Source organism: Sapajus apella, unplaced genomic scaffold, assembly GCF_009761245.1.
Source record: "Sapajus apella isolate SASKATOON/1434 unplaced genomic scaffold, GSC_monkey_1.0 scaffold62, whole genome shotgun sequence".
NCBI classification, from domain to species: domain Eukaryota; kingdom Metazoa; phylum Chordata; class Mammalia; order Primates; family Cebidae; genus Sapajus; species Sapajus apella.
This window is the reverse complement of record NW_022437002.1, coordinates 12,278,887-12,300,295: the sequence shown is the minus strand read 5'-3', so window position 1 is coordinate 12,300,295 and position 21,409 is coordinate 12,278,887. Positions and strand designations below refer to the sequence as shown.

The window sequence follows — 21,409 nt, the reverse complement described above, 5'->3', positions numbered from 1 at the left end:
CCCTGTGCCTACAAAATATAAAAAATTAGCTGGGTGCAGTGGTGTGTGTACGCCTGTAGTCCCAGCTACTCAGGAGGCTGAAGTGGGAGGATCAGGAGCCCAGGAAGTTGCGGCTGCAGTGAGCAGTGTGATTGCACCATTGAACCTCAGCCTAGGCGACAGAGGGAGACCTGTCTTACAAGAAGGAAATAAATACATAAATAAATTTCATCCCCCATCCTCTTCTTAAAATGTAACATTAACACTCATCCTTGCAGAGGTGGGGTCTCTGTTCCCTCCCCTTGATCCTGGGCAGACCTTTGTAATTGCCTCAACGGTAAGAATGTGGTGAATGTGCCACTGCATGACTTCCAAGGACGGGTCCTGAGAGGCAGTTCTCTTCAGTCTGGTGCTCTCCTAGTCCCTCTGAGCTGCTACAGAGGACATTCAGCTACTTGAAGCTGCCATGTCATAAAAAATTCTTGGAAAGCCCTCAAAGGGATCAAGGAGAGAACCGTCCAAGAAACTCCAACGGTCCCAGCCCCAGCCGTTGAAGGCTTCCCAGTACAGACATCAGACATGTGAGTGAAGAAGCCTTCTAGGGACAGCCCCAGCCACTATCTGACTGTTCCCTCATAACAGACCCCAAGCCAGAACTAACCAGCAGAGACACTCCTGAATTCCTAATCCAAAGAAATTGTCATTTTAGGCTGCACGTGGTGGCTCACGCCTATAATCCCAGCACTTTGGGAGGCCAAGGTGGGTGGATCACAAAGTCAGGAGTTCAAGACCAGCCTGACCAACATGGTGAAAACCCATCTCTACTAAAAATACAAAAAAATTAGCAGGACATGGTGGCTTATGCCTGTAGTCCCAGCTACTTGGGAGGCTGAGGCAGGAGAATTGCTCAAACCCAGCAGGCAGAGGTTGCAGTGAGCAGAGATAGCGCCACTGCACTCCAGCCTGGGTGACACAGTGAGACTCCATCTCAAAAAAAAAAAAAAAAAAAAGAAAGAAAGAAAGAAAAGAAATTGTAATTTTAAGCTGCTGAATTTTAAGCTGTTTTTTTATGATGCAACAGGAAATTAATACACCAATGCGTGCTGTCCAGACTGTGAGACTGTGAAAGTCATCTCCTTTCCATAATTTCCACACACAAAAAGAAAACACTCACACAAGGCCTTTTTGTGGTTAGCCCGCAAGAGATAAAGAGATAAATGACATAAAACCAACGACTTAAAATTGAATTTGGACATCTCAGTTCTAAAAATCCTTTATACCCCCACCCACTCTAAGCAATGCTCATCATCCCTATCTTACCTCCTCCTGCTCCTCTCATCTTCCTACAAACTTCAAATTCTTCTTCACTCTGTCAGGCAGAGCAATTACATTCTTTCCAGCTCTTTCTCCCAAACTCAGCTCCAGGACAACCTTTCAAAGTCCAGAGCCCTTTGCTAACCTGCCCAGTGGAATTGGACTTTTCTAGCTCCAATCATTGAACTCAATGATTTTCTAGCTCCAATGATGAACTCAATCTAGGTTCATCATTTTAGCTGATCTGCCTGTGGCCAGCTTCCCTACATTGGATGCCAACCTGGTAAAACAACAATTCATAAATCACAGTGAAAGCTAAAATGTTTCAAGGACCTACTATGTGCTGGTGCAGGTTAAGCGCCTCACATGAGCCACTTCATTCAACCATCACAAATACCCTTTAAGATAAGTACCATTTGCCAGGCAGGGTGGCTCATGTCTGTAATCCCAGCACTTTGGGAGGCTGAGGCAGGCGGATCACCTGAGGTCAGGAGTTCAAGACCAGCCTGGCCAACATGGCAAAACTCCATCTCTACTAAAAATACAAAAATTAGCCAGGCAATGTGGTGCACGCCTGTAGTCCCAGCTACTCAGGAGGCCGAGGCAGGAGAAATGCTTGTACCTGGGAGGGGAAGGTTGCAGTGAGCTAAGATCATGCCACTGCACTCCAGCCTGGGCAACAGAGTGAAACTCTGTCTCAAAAAATAAATAAATAAATAAAATAAGGACTATTATTATCCCCATTTTACAGATGAGGAAACTGAGACTTCATAGTGTTTTAGGTGCCTGTGGTCATATCCATAATTGTGACAGAGTCAGATTCCAAATCACTTTACCAATATTGCTTAAGTGAGTGGGAGGAAAGGGAAGGCTCTCTGGAGCCAGGCTATTCTGGACAGTGGCTTTTGGAAACTCTAGTGAATAAAGTGGTAGTTGTTTCTATGAACATGGAGTGAGAAGGCCCAATCTTAAACACACCAGTGCTTAAGGCAGCTGCAGAGAACAAAAGGCAATAGGAAAAGGGGGAGCTGGATGGCAGGAACTTGGATGGCAGAAGCTTCACCCACCCTTCAAGGGCAGGTGCAGATACCAACAGCCTCCTGCCTGGAGGACTGAAGAAGGGTTGGGTTTCACTGGAGACCTCCAGGAGAAGGATCTGCTTGTTGGGACAGAGGTAGGGAGGTGAGAGCGAGGTGAGGAAGTTGGTGGGGGAGGTGCACACAATTCCACTAAAGAGCTGGCAGTGAAGCAAGAGGGAAGAGGCGGGTGGAGTATTCATGAGACCGCTGATCCAGGAAGGACTCTGGCATATTAATATGGAAAAGGCCTGTTTGTTTGTGCTTGGAGAGGAAGGAGCCAGTGGAGAGGGGAGAAAGGTGGGCAGGACCTGGGGAAAGTCTGCAGCAAGGTCTGCAGAGCCCGAGGCGCACTCAGCCTGGGCCCTGAAGGGGACGTGGGGTAAGTGATGGGGCGCAGGCTGAGCGTCAGGGGGAAGGTGCTGGGCCCTGAAGGTCCTGAGGGGGACCTCAGACGGCCTTCTGGCTCCTCACAAAGAAACGGGACCATTATATCCGTCCCGCATCCCGGTCTCCCCCCGTATTACCTGGCTGAGGCCCCCGGGAAGCCCGGGCAGAGGACAGAGGGTGGGCGCGGGAGGCTGGACCGAGCGGGGCGGAGCTGGATGTCGGGCGCCGGCCTCCCTCCCCGCAACCCGTCTGGTCCTCTCAGGTGACAGCCCCGCCGGCCCCCGCCCCGCCCCCCGCATATTCAGGATCCCCGGCCCTCCCCTACCGGGAGCAGCCAGCGCCGGAGCGCCGGGAGCCTCAGCCGTCGGTGCGTGAGCGGACCCGCACCCGTCCCCCTCGACCCCACCGCCCGCCATGGCCGCTGCTGGGGCCGCCCCCTGCAGCCTTCTTGTACTCCTCCAGGTGCTAGTGCTCGCTCTGGCCCAGATCGTAAGTCCCGCAGCCCCTCCGCTGCCAGGGTCCAGGGTGCGGGGTGTGGGGCTCAGGTTGGAGGAGCTCTGCCTGTGTCCCGCGCCTACTGACACCCCTAGACCTAGGGCCCCCCTAAGGAGAGCGCTGCGGGCAGGTACCCTCTGTGGGTGCCCATCTCGGGACGGTGAATGGAGGTGGCTGAGCCGGAGAGCCAGAGGGGACCCGTCCCGAGACGCGCGGCCCTGCCCGGGACAGGCAGCATGGGGCAGGAGTTGGCGCCCGGTCCTGGCAGCCCGGGAGCCCAGGTGGCTGGGCGCACAATGGTGCCCATTCACCGGCAGCGCAGCCTCCGCCCCCGCCGCCTCCCAGGGGGCGCCGGCTCCAACCAGACGCCGCTGTCGCCCCGCGGCGGCCTCTCGGCCCGGCCCGCCAGCCCACGTCTCCCTTCCGAGAGCCAGCCGCCGGGGGCTGCAGGAGCCCGGGTGGGGCAGGGCCCGGGCCGGGTCCGGTGCTGGATGCTGTTCCGAGCTTGTCTGCGGGGACAAGCCTGGCACTTTGCGGCCTGGGGAGGTCGTGGGCACTGAGACCCCTGCCTGGGTCCGAGCTGGCCTCTTAAAAGGGGCACCCCTGGGAAGACAAGTCCGCTGTGCTGCGGGAGGGGCGCTCCGAGTGGGAAGAGTACCCACCTCACCTCCCTACTCCCCCTTTCTCTGCGCCTCCCCAACTTTCCCGTCGGGTTATCCCGCACCAGGGGGAGAGGAGGAGGCGCTGTCTCTACCTGTCGTTCACGTAAGAACGATAACCCAGGCTCACTGAGGGCCGATCGCCTGCTAGGCACCACCTTGCATTCCATCTGCGATTTATTTGAGCTGTCCACGTCCCTATCTATTCCCCACCGCGACCGCGCAAGGGCAGCCTGGCACAGTGAAAGGAGTCGGGCTGACCCAGGGCGGAGTCCTGGCGCCACTGCCCACTCGCATTGACCATGGTCCTTCGTGGTTCTGAGCCTGTTTCTACGACTGCAGACTGGGGCCCGTCATAGCGCCCGCCTCCCGGTTCTGAGTATTCTATAAGATAATGCATGTAATGGCACACAGTGCCTGCTACGCAGAAGGTTCTCAACACGTGGGAGTTCGCGGAAGAGGTGTGCCCCTAGGACCCCGCTCCCTGGGTCGCTTGCAGCCCCGGGGACCCCAGGGGCCTGCACCGTCTGAGGGCTGCACCCCGTGTGTGTTTTCAGAGAGGTCCGCCGGGAGAGAGGGGCCCCCCAGGCCCCCCGGGACCGCCGGGAGTGCCTGGAGTGCCTGGATCCGACGGCATCGACGTGAGTCTCTAACCTGGGACCGCGGCGGGAGGGAGGCGGCGGACAAAGGCGAACTTTGTGAGCGCTGTGGTGGGGGTGGGGACTGGGGTGCCCGGAGATGTAGTGCCCTCCGTCGTCCGTAGGCGGCGCCGGCCCGCACCACAAGGACCCCGTTTGTTCTGCAAAAACCTCAGCCCAGCTCTGACTTGCAGAGCCCGTTATAGCCGCCGGCGGACAAGGAGCTGCTGTTCAGTCCGCCGGCCGCAGTTCACAGCGAGGCCTTATCCCCCTCCCCTCCCTTCCCCTCTTTGTGGGGTAAGAGGCGCCTGGAGTTCTCACCCTGCCTCTGGCACATCTGGACGCTTCTTCAGGGCCGCTTGCGCGCCTTGGCCAGACCGCCGACCAGCTTGGGCCAGACTCCTGTCTCTTCCCTTGTTTTTTTCTCCCCAATTTAGAATCAGCTGGGCTTGTTCCCTGCAGGGCGAGGGTTAAATACCTCATTCTGAAGGTTCTCCAAGGCGGGCAGCTTGATGTTTAGCAGTCTGGACAGACCTCTATTCAACCTGGTGTCCCCACCCCCCCAAACACAGGATGCTGGGCCCTCGGCCAGGCCCTGGCTGCTGCGGGCTCTGAAATGCCTGGAGGCCTCTCTGGGGCTGAATGGGGCTCCACCGGTCCTGCCTGCCCACCACCAAGGATCCTTTGTCACTGGGGAAGGAGATCGTTCCCTCCTTGGGAACACTGAATTTCTCCCTCACAGTCCCCCTTGGTCCTCACCACTGGCTCAGCTTCCCGTTTTCCTGTCCTACAATCTGGAATAGAGCTGCTGCCCAACTCGCTCATCCCCCTTCACAAAGCCCCAACCTTCCTCCCACACATGCCCAAAACCACGAGGCATCAGCTTGGAGCCCCCAGCTCCGGTAGTGGGTCTCACAGCTGGAACCTCATGACATCAGCATGTCTGTACCTTCTAGCATGTTGCTGTCACCCTCTCCAGCCCGGCCAGGGTGTTCTTGTGCACATATGATTTGTTTTTGACCTTTATTTTTGAGGAAAAGGGGGCTCTTTTCCCAAAGATTGCAAGGCTTAGGGGACCTGGACAGAAGAGAGGAGAGGAGGAGGAGAGCCCACACGAGCGGCCTGCCAGGGTCTGTGTGTAACGTGAGCCACAGTGTGCTGTCTCACCAACTTGTATCTTGCAGGGTGACAAGGGGCCCCCAGGAAAAGCTGGTCCTCCGGTGAGTGCTTTATCCTCTTTGGCCTTTGACCCTTCCTGCTCTTTACCTCCTCTGGCTCATGTTTGCTCCACCTCTGTTTTCAAGGGACCCAAGGGCGAGCCTGGCAAAGCTGGGCCAGATGGGCCAGACGGGAAGCCTGGGATTGATGTGAGTATGGAGTGTCGGGTGGGGTAGGGTTCAGCTCTGCCAATTGACCTCCAGGGCCTGGCTCCAGCATTTTCGCTGATCTGTTCAGAGATGGGCAACAGGATGGAGAATCTCCAGCTGGGAGCCCCCCTCACCTTGATGTGACGTATGACCTCCCTGGAACCTCACACCCACCCAGGGGCATTGACTTGCAGGCAACCGGGGTCCAGAAAGAGGCTCTACTTTCTGGGAGGTGCAGGCTCCTCCTGCTCCCCTGCAGCAGTCAGGACTTAGTGTCACATGTCTGGCCTCCAAGGATCAGGCTGAATATATTGGGTAGGGCTGTCCTTGTGTGCCCTGTCCTTTCCTCTGACCTTCCCCCAACCCTTGCCAACAGCCGCAGGTACCACTCAGGAGAGAAACATCACTTAGCTGATACTACAGAGCTCCCAGGACCCCCAAAGTCACAGGCTCCTGAACACAGCCAGCCCCAGGGGCATGAGGACAGTCATCTGGTGGGGGTTACACTGGGTCAGTCACTGAAAGATGGGAGAAAGGAAAACCTCCCCCTATGACTTGCTTCTGCCCTGCTGGCTCAAGAGGTGTGATGGGCTGGGACAATCACCAGAGCCCCTTCAAACTCAACCACATCCAAACGATTACGAGGCACATTGCCTTCTACTAGTGCATCGGTTCTCATAGCCACCCAGACAGGTACCCAGATGAGAAACTAAGGCTCCGAAAAAGTTGCCAATGGCCAGGCATGGTGACTCAAGCCTGTAATCTCAGCACTTTGGGAGGCTGAGGTGGGCAGATCACTTGAGGTCAAGAGTTCGAGACCAGCATGGCCAACACGGTGAAACCGCGTCTCTACTAAAAATGGAAAACTTTGCCTAGCACGGTGGTGCATGCCTGTAGTCCCAGCTACTTGGAAGGCTGAGGCACAAGAATCGCTTGAACTCAGGAGGTGGGGGTTGCAGTGAGCTGAGATTGCGCCACTGCACTCCAGCCTGGGCAACAGAGCGAGACCCTGTCTTGAAAAAAAAAAAAAAAAAAAAAAAAGGAGAAAAGAAGGGAAGAGAAGGGGAAAAAAAAAAAGAAAAAGAGAAAAAGTTGCCAAGGCAGGACATCAAGCAAATGACGAGTCTGACCCATGTCTTGGTCTGCTAAACTCCTGACCCCAGAGGCAGGAAGCCTGGGCCTGGAATGAAGCCACATCTTTGGGCTTTGGTTTCTCATCTTTCAAAAGAAGGGAATTGTTCTACCTGCCTCCTAGGGTTATTGTGGGAAGTGAGGAAAGGGAAAGAAAGGTGTCGAGGTTCCTAGGCCTTCATGAGGCCTGGTGAAAGGGAGCCGCGGCCCACCCAGGAGGGACTCTTGAACCTGCCCTGCTCTGTGGGTCAGGGAGCAGGTTGCCCTTCACTGATCCTACATTTTCATTCTTCCTCAGGGTTTAACTGGAGCCAAGGGGGAGCCTGGCCCCATGGGGACCCCTGGAGTCAAGGTAAGTGGCCTGCTGGGGACCCAGCAGGGGCAGTCTAGGGCCAGCGTTTGGGCGTGGCTGTAGAGAGGAAGTAGGGGCCCAGGAAACCCCGTTTCTGAGCCTTTCTCATTGCTCTTGCAGGGCCAGCCTGGGCTTCCTGGTCCTCCCGGCCTTCCAGTGAGTACAACCTGCATGGGCTTGGAGGGACTCTGGGGGTAGGGGGGACCTGCAGAGGGAGCCATGAAACCAATTTTCTTTCCTTCTGTTCCAGGGCCCTGGTTTTGCTGGACCTCCTGTAAGTCCTCAGGGATGAGGCAGGGTCCCTGGAACTCCCAGGGAAGGAGGAGACACCAGAGGGGGTTCCACGGAATAGCCACCATGGGGAGGGGCTGGTGTGCTGTGACAGTGTCAGGAATAGGTGGACCTGCCAGAGACCCAGGACCAGCCCACTCTGGGCCTGTCCACTGGCTCTGGAATTCTCTGGTCCTTAAAGTTTCAGTCTGTCAGTCTCTCTGGGGTTGGCAAAAAAATAAAGTAAAATTGGAGAAATGGGCTTTGGGTGCCTGTCTCTACCTTCATGCCCAGAGTATCTGACCCTCTGAGGCATCCTGACCATCCACTCTCTGCTCCCCAGGGACCACCTGGACCTGTTGGCCTCCCTGGTGAGATTGGAATCCCAGGCCCCAAGGTGAGCCCCAGCCACCCTCTACTCACTGCCTCCCACCCTCTGTTTCCAAGTTAGCAAGTTCAGTGGTCTTTCTGGGAGTTCCTGGGCTGCCTTCTGGCCACTGGGACACTCCTCCAGGTCTGGAGCAGAAGCCCCTCTTATGAGCCCACCTAAAGGTAGGTCTTTTAGGGATGCCAAGGCTGGTCCCATCCCCGGTCAATCAGGCCTTGATCTCCCAAGATGGTGGATCTCAGAAGGTGACCAGGAAGACAGGGCGGACAGGGCAGCAGCAGGACCTGGAGAAGGGCACTCGGATAAACTGGAAAGGGCTGGTCAGGGGTATGATTTTGGCTCCTCTTGCTTCCAGGGGGACCCTGGACCAGATGGACCATTGGGGCCCCCAGGACCCCCTGGGAAACCTGTAAGTGTCCCCAAATTCCCCACGTGGCAAAGTGCAAGGGGAGGAGAAGGGTCGTGAGGAAGCCCACTGCGGGGAAGTGTCAGGCCAGGCTCCATCTTCATGTCTCCTCTCAGGGTCGCCCAGGAACCATCCAGGGTCTGGAAGGCAGTGCAGATTTCCTGGTGAGAGGCGAGGTCTGGGGTGGGGGCTAATGCAGGCAGGCGGGGCCACGGAGATGGGGGCGTTGGGAGACATGGGGAGGGGCTGCAGTGCAAGGTTCCACCGGGGGAGGTGGAGAAGAGCTCGGGAGTCGGCGAGATGGGGCGCACTGCCCAGCTGATCACAGGGCCCTGTGGGATTTTCTTTTTCCAGTGTCCAACTAACTGTCCAGCTGGGATGAAAGGTCCCCCAGGGCTGCAGGGAGTGAAGGTGAGGGCTCCTGGCCTGAGTCTTGGGAGGGTGGAGCAGGTGACAGGAGGGGACCTCGTACAGAGCTCTCTCCTTCTCTTCAGGGGCATGCGGGCAAACGCGGGGTTCTGGGTGATCCTGGCCGCCAGGGGAAGCCGGTGAGTGCCAGGGCTGAGGGCTGTGGGTCGGGGATAAGTGGAGATGTCCTACAGGGCTCTGTCCCCTTTTGTCATCCCTTTCCCTTCCCCTTCCCCTGTGGTTCTGGGGACAAGGCCTTGAGCCAGGGGCTGGAGGCCTGTGCTCTGTGTCGGCATGTCTCTGGGCATGTCTCTTTGCTTGGCCTCAATTTCTCTGTCTGTAACGTGGGACTGTATAGTTTGTAGGAGTCCTTCCTGTCTGCTCATGTTGGGGAAAGGGGGTGGTTTCCTTGCTTGTCTGTATATGTGTTTTTCCATCTGCCCGCCTCTCTGACAGCTCATCCCTGCCCTTTAGGGTCCCAAAGGAGATGTGGGTGCCTCTGGAGAGCAAGGCATCCCTGGGCCACCGGTAAGGAACATTGCCTTGGTGGCCCTCCTCTCACTCACCCCAGGAGCCCTTAATGGAGTCATTTCCCTGCTCAGTCCTCTAGCTTGTAACAGAGACACCTGTGTCTAGCTGGGAGCATCTCTGGGTGGGGAGAAGGAGGCTGAAACTCTCATGAATTAGGGACAGGAACCAAAGCTGTCAGCAAGAAGGCCAGGCTGAGGTCCAGGTGTGCCACTGTCCCTTTGAGTAACCTCATCTCTGAACCTCAACGTCCCACCCATGAGACAGAGACTTGCTGCCTACCTCAAAAGGGCACTGTAAGATTGGAGGTGGGCATCATGGTATCATGAAGTGGGCCCTGCAATTGCCATTGCTGTCACTTTTCTGTCTCAACAGGGTCCCCAGGGCATCAGGGGCTACCCAGGCATGGCAGGGCCGAAGGGAGAGACGGTAAGTGAATCTAGGGGTGTCCTGCAAGAGCTTCCAGGAGCTGCCTTCTGGCCCTTGGGGTTCAGCCAGGACTGACCTGCAACCCTTATCTCTCCCCAGGGCCCTCGTGGATATAAAGGCATGGTGGGCACCATCGGTGCCACTGGGCCACCGGTAGGCCTGCGTTTGCTCCCCCAACCCCCTAGGCTGGAGCTCCTACAGCTACAGCCACAGAGTGGGCATGGCTCCCCCTGAGCCTGTGTGACCTGAATTCCTGCTTGTCTTTCTTGCCAGGGTGAGGAAGGTCCCAGGGGACCACCAGGCCGAGCTGGAGAGAAGGGTGATGTGGTGAGTCCTCAGACATCCATTGCTCAGTCAGGGCCCCTGGGGAGTACTGGGCTCCATCTAAGGCTGTGTGTGTGTGTGAGAGTGTAAGTGTGAATGTGTGTGTGAGTGTGCAGTATGTATATATGTGAGTGTAGTGTGTGTGTATATGAGTGTGTGTAGTGTGTGTGTGCGGCTGTGTGTAGTGTGTATGTGAGTGTGTGAGAGGATGTCTGTGTGTGTGTGTGTGTGTGACTGTGTGTGTGAGTGTGACTGTGTGTGTGTCTGTGTAAGTGAGTGACCTGCCGGGGAGGACCATCTGTGCCAACAGCCCAGTCAGCCCAAATTCAGACTTTAGGAGAAGCCCTGGGATCCAGTCCCATGGTCACTGGGGCCAGACAATGAGATTCCAGCAAATCAGCCATGGGGCTAATGGGATTTGGTCTGGATCCCAGTTCTCTTAACTCTTTTTTTTTTTTCTAATTAATAGACCTGTGGGAGAAAGCAGTTTTAAGTTTACAGAAAAAAATTGAGCAGAAAACACAGTTAACTGTTATTTATTTAGTTTTATAAATTATTATTGTATCTTTAAAATTTTAAAAATTCTTATATTTTTCTTTTTCCATTAGACAGCAGAGATCATCTAGCTGTTTTTTTGTTTGTTTTGTTTTTGAGACGGAGTTTTGCTCTTGCTGCCCAGGCCGGAGTGCAATGGTGCCATCTCGGCTCACTGCAACCTCCGCCTCCCAGGTTCAAGAGATTCTCCTGCCTCAGCCTCCCAAGTGGCCGGGATTATAGGCATACGCCATCATACCCAGCTTATTTTGTATTTTTAGTAGAAACTGGATTTCACCATGTTGGTCAGGCTGGTCTGGAACTCCTGACCTCTGGTGATCCACTGGCCTCACCATCCCAAAGTGTTGGGATTACAGGCATGAGCCAACGTGCCCAGCTATATCTAGTCTTTGAATGCAATTTTTTAACTATACAGAAAAGCAGTGAGAGTGTTATAATGAATCCCCAAGTACCTATCACAGGTTCCAATTCAGTTATTAACATTTTGCCATTCTTTCTTCCTCTATTCCCCAGGCCCCTCCTTCCTTTACTTTGTTATTATTTTGCTCTGATGTTTTCAAGTAAATCCTTAACATCCTATCATCTCAGCCCTGGATACTTCTGTGTATATCCTTAAACAATAAGAACTTATTATCACAACTGACAAATACGTGCTCCTTAACATCCAATGGCCAGTCTCTGTTCAATTTTTTCCAATTATCTCGAAAATGTCTTTTCACGGTTCTTGTTCAAATCAAGACTCAAACAGCAGCCACACATTGCATTCAGTTGGTATGCTCGCTCATGGCCACACATTCATTCACATGGGCCCAGGCATCTGAGAGCGCATAAAGTACTCGTCTCTTCCCCATAGACCCCAGGTCCTAGGAGACAGGCCCCACTCCTCTCCCACCACGGTGGGAAAGTACAGTTAAGCTCATGATGCCACGGCTGGGCCTTCTGTTGTTCAGCTCCCACAGGTGGGGGAAATCTGGACTGGGGTTGGGAGGCAAAGCAGCAGGGCAGAAACTGACTTCAGCTTTGGCTAAGTGGAGTGTGGGGCCTTGGCCAGGTCTCAGTGGATGCTGGCTCCCACCCCTGCTCCTGCTCAGCCCAGCCTGGCTCCTGGCACTGACTTCTCCTCTCTCCTGCTGGTGCCAGGGCAGGAAGGGTACTCCCAAGGCCCTCTCCTCCAGCCCCTGTACAGTGTGGCCTATGCCAGAGGAACTCTGGGACCCAGAGGCCACTGTTCTCACTTGTTCCCCTCTCTGCACAGCCAGACTGGGACCCAACATGCTGAAGGTGACCTGATCTCTCCCCACTTTGCAGGGCAGCCCAGGTGTTCGTGGACCCCAGGGGATCACAGGCCCGAAGGGAGCCACGGTAGGTGCCAGGGGCCGGGACCCAGTTGCTTTGTCCCAACCCCCAGAAGAGAGGCCTGGGATGCTAGACTGAACTCTGCAGCCGGTGGGCTGGTTCTGTCACCTCAGGAAATGCCTCCCTTTCTGTGCCTCTGTTTCCTCACCTGTAAACATGGGGGAGGTTATGGGGAGCTTGTAGCAGTCGGGGACACCCCCATCGACACTAGGGAAGGAGTGTGTTCTGTGACCCTCATCCCCTTCCCACTTCAGCTCCCCCAGTTGGCTGGTGGGGCTTCCTGGGATGACCAGAGCCACTCCATCCCTGCACATTGCAGCTTTCGCAGAGGAACAGGGGTGGGTGGCCTGACCCCAGACATCTCCACATTGTCACTCTCCCTTGAACTTTCCTCCTGAGTAGGGCCGCCCAGGCATCAACGGCAAGGACGGGACCCCAGGCACGGCTGGCATGAAGGTAGGAGCAGGGCTGCTGGTGGGCCTGGGGCAGGGGCAGGGCCTTGAGTCTGACCACCAGGATTCTAAACACCTGGAGTCTGGGGTCCTCAGGTGTGTCACGGACACGCCCTTTCTTGCCTCTGGATCTGTTTCCCTACCTGCACCTGGGTAGAAGCCATGGCCTCTGGCTGGAGCTCTAATTTGTGCCTCTGGTTCTCTGTCTATCCCAGGGCAGTGCAGGACAGGCGGGGCGGCCAGGAAGCCCAGGCCACCAGGGTCTAGCGGTAAGTATCAGGTGGAGCCGCAGGGGCTGGCCAGGGGCAAGTGGCTGATGAGATTAGAATCCACACACACCTGGGGCTTTTGCTCAGTCACTACCTCTTGCTTCATTACCAACTCTGTGGCCCCTGGCCTGGCAAAGACCTCATCACTTGGACAACTGCTCTAGCCTTCTTTTTGGCCATTCCAGTCCTCCGTGTTGGCTAAATGGAATCTGACCATTTCCCTGCTATAGCACCTTCCATGGCTCCCTTACACTGGCCTCCAGGAAAAAGTCATTCAGTCCAGTCCTTCAATAAGTAGTTATTGAGGTCAGGTGCAGTGGCTCATGCCTGTAATCCCAGCACTTCAGGAGGCTGAGGCAGGAGAATCACTTGAACCCAGGAGGCGGAGGTTGCACTCAGCCAAGATTGCACCATTGCACGCCAGCCTGGGAACAGAGCTAGACTCTGTCTCAAAAAAGAAAAAAAGCAAAATAGTTATTGAATATCTGAGGTATACTAAGTGGCAGGAACAGTTACAAACAGGACAGAGGCAATCTTTGTCCTCGTGGCTCATCTTAGCATTCAATGACCACTGTAATCTGACCCCAACCTTCCCCTCCTGTCTTACCAGCCATGGCCCCTCTCTGTCCTTCCCCTTCTCAATAGGCCTAGGCTTTTCGGCTCCACACTTTAGACCTTTGCTGGTCCCTCGGCTTGAAATGCCCTTTCTGGTCTTTTTGTGCCTTCTCATCATTCAGGGCTATCTCCATTCCGTACCTTCCGGAGTCCAGTCCATAGGAGCCTGCCCTCCCTCCCTGTGGGAGGACTGAGTGGCCAAGCCTGTTTCTGTGCACACATGCAGACTGTGTTCCTGCGTGGATTCACATGGGCCCAGGCATCTGAGAGCACATAATGTACTTGTCTCTTCCCCATAGACACCAGGTCCTAGGAGACAGGCATTCTCTATGCCCCACTCCTCTCCCACCACGGTGGGAAAGTACAGTTAAGCTCATGATGCCACGGCTGGGCCTTCTGTTGTTCAGCTCCCACAGGTGGGGGAATCTGGACTGGGAATGGGAGGTAAAGCAGCAGGGCAGAAACTGACTTCAGCTTCCTTTTGCAGGGTGTGCCAGGCCAGCCTGGGACAAAAGGAAGCCCTGGAGATCAGGTGAGGTGATCCCAAGCCGGGGACAGAATTGAGCAAGAAGTCTGGGGCCAGGAAGACAGCAAGGCCCAGGCCTTACCAAGTCTCAGAGGCTCAGCCCGTACATAAGCCCCTGGGGCCTAACCACTTCCCTCCTGCCACCTCCCCCCTCCATGCACCCCTCAGCCTGCCTCAGTGCAGATAGGATGGCATGGCTTTCAATCCAGAGGAGAAACAAACACAGGAAAATCAGGAGCCAAGAGGACTGAACCAAGAACACCTTCTCTCCCTCCCCAATTCATTTAGTTCCAGGCTCTGTTTAGGCTTGGTTGGGTTTCCCTGAAGCCAAGGGCCTGACTGGGCTACCCAGAGTGACCTGAGAACTGTGTTTCCCTGCAGGGTGAGCCGGGCCCACAGGGCCTTCCTGGATTCTCTGGTCCCCCTGGGAAAGAGGTAAGTGCTCCCTCCACTGACACAAGCGTTCTTGCTTTAGGGTGAGGCCGTGGGGTGGAGGCCTGACCTAGGGAGAGCTCCGAGTTAGTCCGGTTCTGCCCTGACCACTGACCCAGGGAAGCTCTTTCTCCTTTCTGGGACTGTTTCCCTATGTACATTGCAGGGAGGGTGGGGACTGGCTCTGTTCTGGAGTGTGACTTTCCCAGATGGCCAAACTGATAGACTGGGAATCCAGCAGGCAGAGTCATTCATTCATTTATTCATTGCATAAACATTCATTAAATACCTGTAACTATGAGTCTTCTCCTCACATGGAGGGTATAGTTTAGTGAAAGAAATAGATATGAAATAAATGATCACATGATAAGTAATTCAAACTGTGTTGCGTCCTTTGAAGGAAAAGTACAGGGACCTGGCCAGGTGCGGTGGCTCACGCCTGTAATCCCAGCACTTTGGGAGGCAGTGGCGGGTGGATCACCTGGGGTCTAGCCTGACCAATATAGTGAAACCCCGTCTCTACTAAAAATACAAAAAATTAGCCGGGGGTGGTAGCAGGTGCCTGTAATCCCAGCTACTTGGGAGACTGAGGCAGGAGAATCACTTGAACCCGGGAGGCAGAGGTTGCAATGAGCCGAGATTGAGCCATTGCACTCCAGCCTGGGCAATAAGAGCATACTCCATCTCAAAAAAAAGTACAGGGACCCAAAAGCATGGAACAGGAGGTCTGGGAAGCCTTCCCTGATGAAGCAAATTAGCTGAGACCCAAGGGTAGGGAGGGGCTGACCAGGTGTGGAAGGGACGGTTCCACCAGGTCAAAGCTTAGCCCCAGTTTCTCCTTCCTCCAGGGAGAGCCAGGGCCTCGAGGAGAAATTGGTCCCCAGGGCATCATGGGACAGAAGGTAAGTGTCTGGCACAGGGGCCCCTCCCTGGGGGCCTCTGCAGCAGATGGAACTGCTGGATGCAGGACCTGCTTTGCGCTGTCCAGCCTGTGAGAGGCCTCCCCAGGTCGGGCCTGGGTTTGCTTTGCTGGTCTGACAAGTGGAGCAAAGGACCCGCTGCCAGTGACCGCAGAACGGAGGGCACCCTGACCATGCGGTGTCAGGCCCGGCTGCGGGAGGCTATATCTGCTGAGGGCTGCTGAGGGTGAGAACTTCTCTTTCCATTTCAGGGTGACCAGGGTGAGAGGGGTCCAGTGGGACAGCCAGGCCCTCAGGGACGGCAGGTGAGTGCAGGCCAGCTGATGTGGGCAGGGCGTCATCCAAGCCCCTCACTACACTTATTCCTTTGGTTTCTTTTCTCCTCAGGGCCCTAAGGGGGAGCAGGGCCCCCCTGGAATTCCAGGGCCCCAAGGCTTGCCGGGCATCAAAGGAGACAAGGTGCCAGATGGGGTTGGGAAACACCTGGGAAAGGGGCCCTAAGACAAGGGGAGTGGAGTCGGCAGGACTCGGGTCCTTCCAGAACCTCCAAACCTTTGGGTCGCAGGCTTCTGGTCTGGTGGGCGAGGCAGAGCTGGAAAGAGAGGGGTGGCCGAAAGCTAGGTGGGGGACCCCGCGGAGTGGGGAACTCACCAAATCCCTCATTCCCCGCTTCCTCCAGGGCTCCCCAGGGAAGACCGGGCCCCGCGGCGGAGTGGTGAGTCCCAGCGCCCCCGACCCCAATCACCCCCAACCCTGCTCCGCGTCCCCGCCGCCACCGCGCGTCTGACCCGTGGTTCTCTCTGCAGGGTGACCCGGGGGTGGCCGGCCTTCCCGGAGAGAAAGGCGAGAAGGTGAGGGCGTGGCCTGGGGAAGGGCGGGGAGCAGTGGCTGGCCCCAGGGTCCCCACCACTTTCTGACCGCGGCTCCGTGTGCCTGCAGGGCGAGTCCGGCCAGCCAGGGCCCAAGGGACAGGTGAGTCCTCCCCTCCCTGCGTTCCCCGTTCCCCGACTTCCCTGGGCAGCCCTGGGACCTCCCTTCTCCCAGCCCCTCCCCCTCCATCGACCCCACCCCCCACTCTCGCCCACCCCTCCGGGAGCCTTCTCACCTGTCTCTGCTCCCACCCTACCCTCCCGCAGCAAGGAATCCGTGGAGAACCCGGCTACCCTGGCCCCAGCGGGGATGCGGGCGCCCCAGGGGTTCAGGGCTACCCCGGTCCCCCCGGCCCTCGAGGACTGGCCGGGAACCGAGGCGTGCCAGGACAGCCCGGGAGACAGGGCGTGGCGGTGAGTTGGGCCCGGAGCCGGTGATTCTTCCAGGTAGATTTGTTCGGGGCTGCGGCTTTCCCGCCAAAGGCTGGGGGTTCTCAGAGGCCCACCGACTTCCCCAAGACTGATTCCAAGCCTCAGAGCAGACAGGAAGTATGTGCCTGCAGGCTGAGGGGTTACCCCCCCACCTTCCCAGGTAAGCCCTTGGCCCTGCCTAGTTAGTCTGTTCCTTAGCCTGGGAATTAATGACTCGACACCGGAGTCTCCTCCATGGCGGTCTCACGCTCAACCAGGTGGGAGCAGGAGCGGTTGGCCCTTGCAGCTGGGGGCTTCTTCCTGAAAGGCCTCTGCTTTCAGGGCCGGGATGCCACCGACCAGCACATCGTGGATGTGGCGCTGAAGATGCTGCAAGGTGAGGGGCAGCAACCCCTCCTCACAGTCCATTCGAAGACACTGCCCCCACCTCACCCCCTCCTGGAGCCTCCACATGTTCACTTGTCTGAGAATCTGGAGTCCTGGGGGCTCCTTCCAGCCCAGTCTCCGAAGGGCTTTGGGACCTTGAATAAGTCACTCTGGACCTTTGACTTACACAAAACAAAGCCCGAGGAAGGGGGAACTTAAACAGGGTGCTTTTCTGTCTGCAAATCTAGGGGCCAGTGCCCATCAGGATGCTCTGCCTCGCCTAGTGTCACTGCTGGCACCCATCTCACAGACCTCCCTCTTCCTCCCTCCCTCCCTCCCTCCCTCCAGAGCAACTGGCAGAGGTCGCCGTGAGTGCCAAGCGGGAAGCCCTGGGTGCGGTGGGCATGACGGGCCCCCCAGGACCTCCGGGGCCCCCTGGGTATCCAGGCAAGCAGGGACCCCATGGGCACCCTGGCCCTCGGGGCATTCCTGGCATCGTGGGAGCCGTGGGTCAGATTGGCAACACGGGGCCCAAGGGTGAGTACTGCTCTGCGGTGGGCATGGGAGCCAGGCAGTGGGGATTTGTCTGGGCCAGCCCTTTCCCCATTCCCTTCCCAGGATGACATACAGACCCTTGCCCATCCCCTCAGCCACATGGTCAGGGAGACACTCCTGGGCTTTCTTTCCCAGTAGCAAATTGATGGAAATGAATGTACAGTTTTCTAATTCAGGATTTCTGAGGTTTGTTTTTGAATGTGCTTAGTAGTACCCCATAAGCATCTTTCCATGTCAATAGAGAGGGGGTGGCAGACCAGCAGAGCAGTAAAGCAAGCAGGCTGGAGCCACACACAGGTGTGAATCCAGACTCCCCTTTCTCATCGTGGCCCTGAGACAAGTTCCTGCTGATTTCCCTGGGCCTTAGGTTTATCATCAGTAAAATGGGGACATTGAAAGTACCAACCTCACAGTGTGGCAGTGAGGACTACCCTTAGAGGTAGTTTACATAGAGTTCGTCTTAGTTCACTGCTTGGTAAACAGTGAATGCTAGATTGTTATGCTTACTTTCCTGTAATAAACTTTATTGGTTACCTAATCTTCCATCCTTTGTCTGCACCTTCCTTTATTTAACAAGCCTTGCATGATCATTTCCAACTTTCCTCTATTATAAACTAGCACAAAGCAGGCATAATTTCTGTGTGTGAAACACAGCAAAAAATAGAGGAAAAAGCATTTTCCAGTTCTGAAAAATGAATAGTCCCTTTTTTGTCTACAGGAAAACGTGGAGAGAAGGGTGATCGAGGAGAAGTGGGACGGGGGCACCCCGGGATGCCTGGGCCCCCAGGGATCCCAGGTAAGCTGTTGGCCCTGCCCAGCTACAGTCTGTTCCTCAGTTTGGGAATTAGTGACACGTGGACACCAGGGTCTCCTCCATGGTGGCCTCACGTTCAGCCAGCTCAGACCTTGATACCCAGCTTCTGCAGCCCTTTGGAACACCTGAGAGTCTCTGGGTGGTTCTAGCTCTGGAAGCTGAGCCTCTCAGGACTTCCCAGGATGCACTATCATTTCACAGAGGTGAAGGAAGGGGCGTTTGCTCCCAAGTCTCACTGATTGGGAGCTAGGGGTAGGGGACAATCACAGAATCTCTGCCTCTGGGGCAGAAACCCTTCGATGGTGTCTTTGGCCTCATTTTCTCCATTTGAAAAATTTCCCCACCTTCAGAATTCTGGGGCTAAGAAGTGCCCCTAATGTCTTGACTTTCTCCTGTTCACAGGACTCCCTGGCCGGCCTGGTCAGGCCATCAATGGCAAGGATGGCGATCGAGGGTCCCCAGGGGCTCCAGGAGAAGCAGGTCGACCTGGCCTGCCAGGCCCCGTGGGGCTGCCGGGCTTCTGTGAACCTGCAGCCTGCCTTGGAGCTTCGGCCTATGCCTCTGCCCGCCTTACAGAGCCCGGATCCATCAAGGGGCCTTGAGCATTAGGCCCAGACAGAGCCTGGCAGGCATCCTGGGGGGAAGGACCAGGTCCCCTCTGGGAAGACATGCACCCATCCCCAACCCAGGAAACTAACTCCCCCAGGACTTTCTGTCTGGGACCCAGGAGTTTTGAGGAAAAGGAATTCTAAGACATGGGGGAAGGGGAGGGAGAGCACACTGATGGAGCGAAAAAGTGAGGCCAACACACAGGGCAAGTGGTGTCACTGGAGTGGAAGCTCCGAAGGAATAGGGCAGCTTTCCTTCCTGGGAGCATCATTCGGCTGTTACCAAAACAAGCGTTTAATCTGCACCATTCTCCACTGGCTATCTTGTCCTTGGGTTAGTGAGACGTGGGCACCCTGGGATGCCTGGGCCCCCAGGGATCCCAGGTAAGAACCTGGGCCCTGCCCAGCTACAGTCCCGCCCCTCAGCTCGAGGATTAATGACTGAGGTCCCTGCCAATTCCTCATCCCATCTCACTCTCTGGACATACCAGGTGACTGCTGCTGGGTGACTTCCCTGAGGGGGCTACCCCTAAGCCAGCCCCACTACTTCCTTCCTGCCTCCCAACTGAGTATTTAAACATCATCTCCCCTCCCTTTCTGCCATAACTCCCCAGTCCCTTTCTCTCCAGGTCCACCCAGGCCTTTCTGTAAATAAAAGCTCCCAAGTTGGGTACAAACCAGGGTGTGAGTTGCTGGGCTTCTCGTCTTATGGATGGGGCAGTTGTTGCTGGGCCTCCATTGCCCAGGCAGGTAGGATAGAGGCTCTGGAGATGGAGGGCACGTTGGGGCGTTTTCTCTGGGCACCTGAATTCTGAGCATTAGGATGGCATGGCATTTTTGAGGAATATCTGTGGGAGGAAGCTAGGAATGCTGACCTGCTGTGTAACTTTGGGTAAATCCCTTTTGAGCCTTTGTTGTACAACTGTGTGTGGAGGATTTTTGTTCCTTTGTTTACTATCTGTTCCCCAGCACCTAGAGCAGCACTTCGTAGAGTGGGGATAGATGGAGAAATACAGTCTCAGTCAAGTTTCTTACCCAAAGTCTTACTAGTAAGTGGAACCTTGGATTATAGAGCCCTAGATAATCCTAATTATACTTTACCTGTTATTGACCATCATCCAGAGAGCGAGAAGGGAGCTCTGACTCAACCAAGGGCAGAGTAAGGCTTCTCTGCTTCCTGAGTATTGGCGGTCCTGACTTCATTGGTTTTTAGAACACACCAGGGTATTTTCCTAGGTGTTCCTGGTCAACTGTTTAGGAAATCCTCCTCCCTGGAAACCATCCTGAATAACAGAGAAGAGCCCAAGGTTTCCTTATCCATATTGTCTAAAAGGGACTATCCCATTTCATGATGGATTATATTTGCCTTCCCACCAAACTGTACTTAGCCTGACACACAGATACTTTCAAGTTGCTTGCTCACATCACTGTGGTCTTAAAAGTTTTTGGATATAAGTTTTGGATTACAAATTCTAATTTTGTTTTGCCCTTAGAATAGAACTTTTTTTTTTTTTTTTTTTTTTGAGACGGAGTTTCACTCCTTACCCAGGCTGGAGTGCAATGGTGTAATCTCGGCTCACCGCAACCTCCGCCTCCTGGGTTCAGGCAATTCTCCTGCCTGAACTTCCTGAGTAGCTGGGATTACAGGCACGCGCCACCATGCCCAGTTAATGTTTTGTATTTTTAGTAGAGACGGGGTTTCACCATGTTCACCAGGATGGTCTCGATCTCTTGACCTCGTGATCCACCCGCCTCGGCCTCCCAAAGTGCTGGGATTTCAGGCTTGAGCCACCGCGCCCGGCTAGAATAGAATTTAAGGCCCTTAAGTGGTACATTAGCTTTCTGCTAATGATGGCAGAATACTCAAAACAGTCAAAGATACAGAAAGTATATAAGAACATGGCTGGGTGGGGCAGCTCACACCTGTAATCCCAGCATTTTGGGAGGCTGAAGTGGGGCAGATCACTTGAGGTCAGTAGCTGGAGACCCAGCCTGGCTAACATGGAGAAACCTCGTATTTACTAAAAATACACAAATTTGCTTGGCACAGTGGCTCACACCTGTAATCCCAGCACTTTGGGAGGACAAGGTGGGAGAATCACTTGAGGTCATCCTGGCCAACATGGAGAAATCCCATCTCTACTAAAAATACAAAAATTAGCCAGGTGTGCTGGTGCATGCCTATAATCCCAGTTACTCAGGAGGCTAAGGCAGGAGAATCACTTGAACCTAGGGGGCAGAGATGGCAGTGAGCCAAGATCAAGTCACTGTACTCCAGCGTGGGCAACAGAGCAAGAGTCTTAAAAAAAGAAAAAAATACAAAAATTAGCCAGATGTGGTGGCACATGCCTGTAATCCCAGCTACTCAGGAGGGTGAGGCAGGAGAATCTCTTGAACCTGGACAGTGGAGATTGCAGTGAGCTGAGATCACACCACTGTACTCCAGCCTGGGCAGCAGAGCAAGACTCCATCTAAAAAAAAAAAAA

General features: G+C 55.2%; 1 protein-coding gene across 2 annotated transcripts; it reads left to right on the top strand.

The window, feature by feature from the left end:
- Positions 1–3,080: 3,080 nt before the first annotated feature.
- COL9A2 (collagen type IX alpha 2 chain) lies at positions 3,081–19,604 on the top strand. 2 transcript variants are annotated; one of them, XM_032247082.1, is made up of 32 exons: positions 3,081–3,248; positions 4,471–4,554; positions 5,736–5,771; positions 5,856–5,918; positions 7,348–7,401; positions 7,522–7,557; positions 7,652–7,675; positions 8,015–8,068; positions 8,415–8,468; positions 8,582–8,629; positions 8,820–8,876; positions 8,960–9,013; positions 9,348–9,401; positions 9,777–9,830; positions 9,930–9,983; positions 10,104–10,157; positions 12,018–12,071; positions 12,468–12,521; positions 12,733–12,786; positions 13,889–13,933; positions 14,309–14,362; positions 15,208–15,261; positions 15,531–15,584; positions 15,667–15,738; positions 15,959–15,994; positions 16,086–16,130; positions 16,219–16,251; positions 16,416–16,562; positions 16,902–16,956; positions 17,295–17,483; positions 18,220–18,297; positions 18,718–19,604. In XM_032247082.1, exons 1-32 carry the CDS (start codon positions 3,174–3,176, stop codon positions 18,915–18,917), a joined length of 2,079 nt encoding a protein of 692 aa, XP_032102973.1. In that variant the 5' UTR covers positions 3,081–3,173; the 3' UTR covers positions 18,918–19,604. The 2 variants fall into 2 exon arrangements, with proteins under 2 accessions (XP_032102973.1, XP_032102975.1); XM_032247084.1 differs by lacking the exons at positions 3,081–3,248; positions 4,471–4,554 and adding an exon at positions 4,784–5,540.
- The last annotated feature ends 1,805 nt before the right edge of the window (positions 19,605–21,409 follow it).

Bases quoted from the DNA above. Each gene is read 5' to 3' on its own strand.
- COL9A2 (XM_032247082.1), top strand. From the start codon at position 3,174: ATGGCCGCTGCTGGGGCCGCCCCCTGCAGCCTTCTTGTACTCCTCCAG. The intron at 15,585-15,666 runs GTGAGTGCAGGC...TTTTCTCCTCAG, and splicing joins CAGGCCCTCAGGGACGGCAG to GGCCCTAAGGGGGAGCAGGG. The intron at 16,131-16,218 runs GTGAGGGCGTGG...GTGTGCCTGCAG, and splicing joins CCGGAGAGAAAGGCGAGAAG to GGCGAGTCCGGCCAGCCAGG.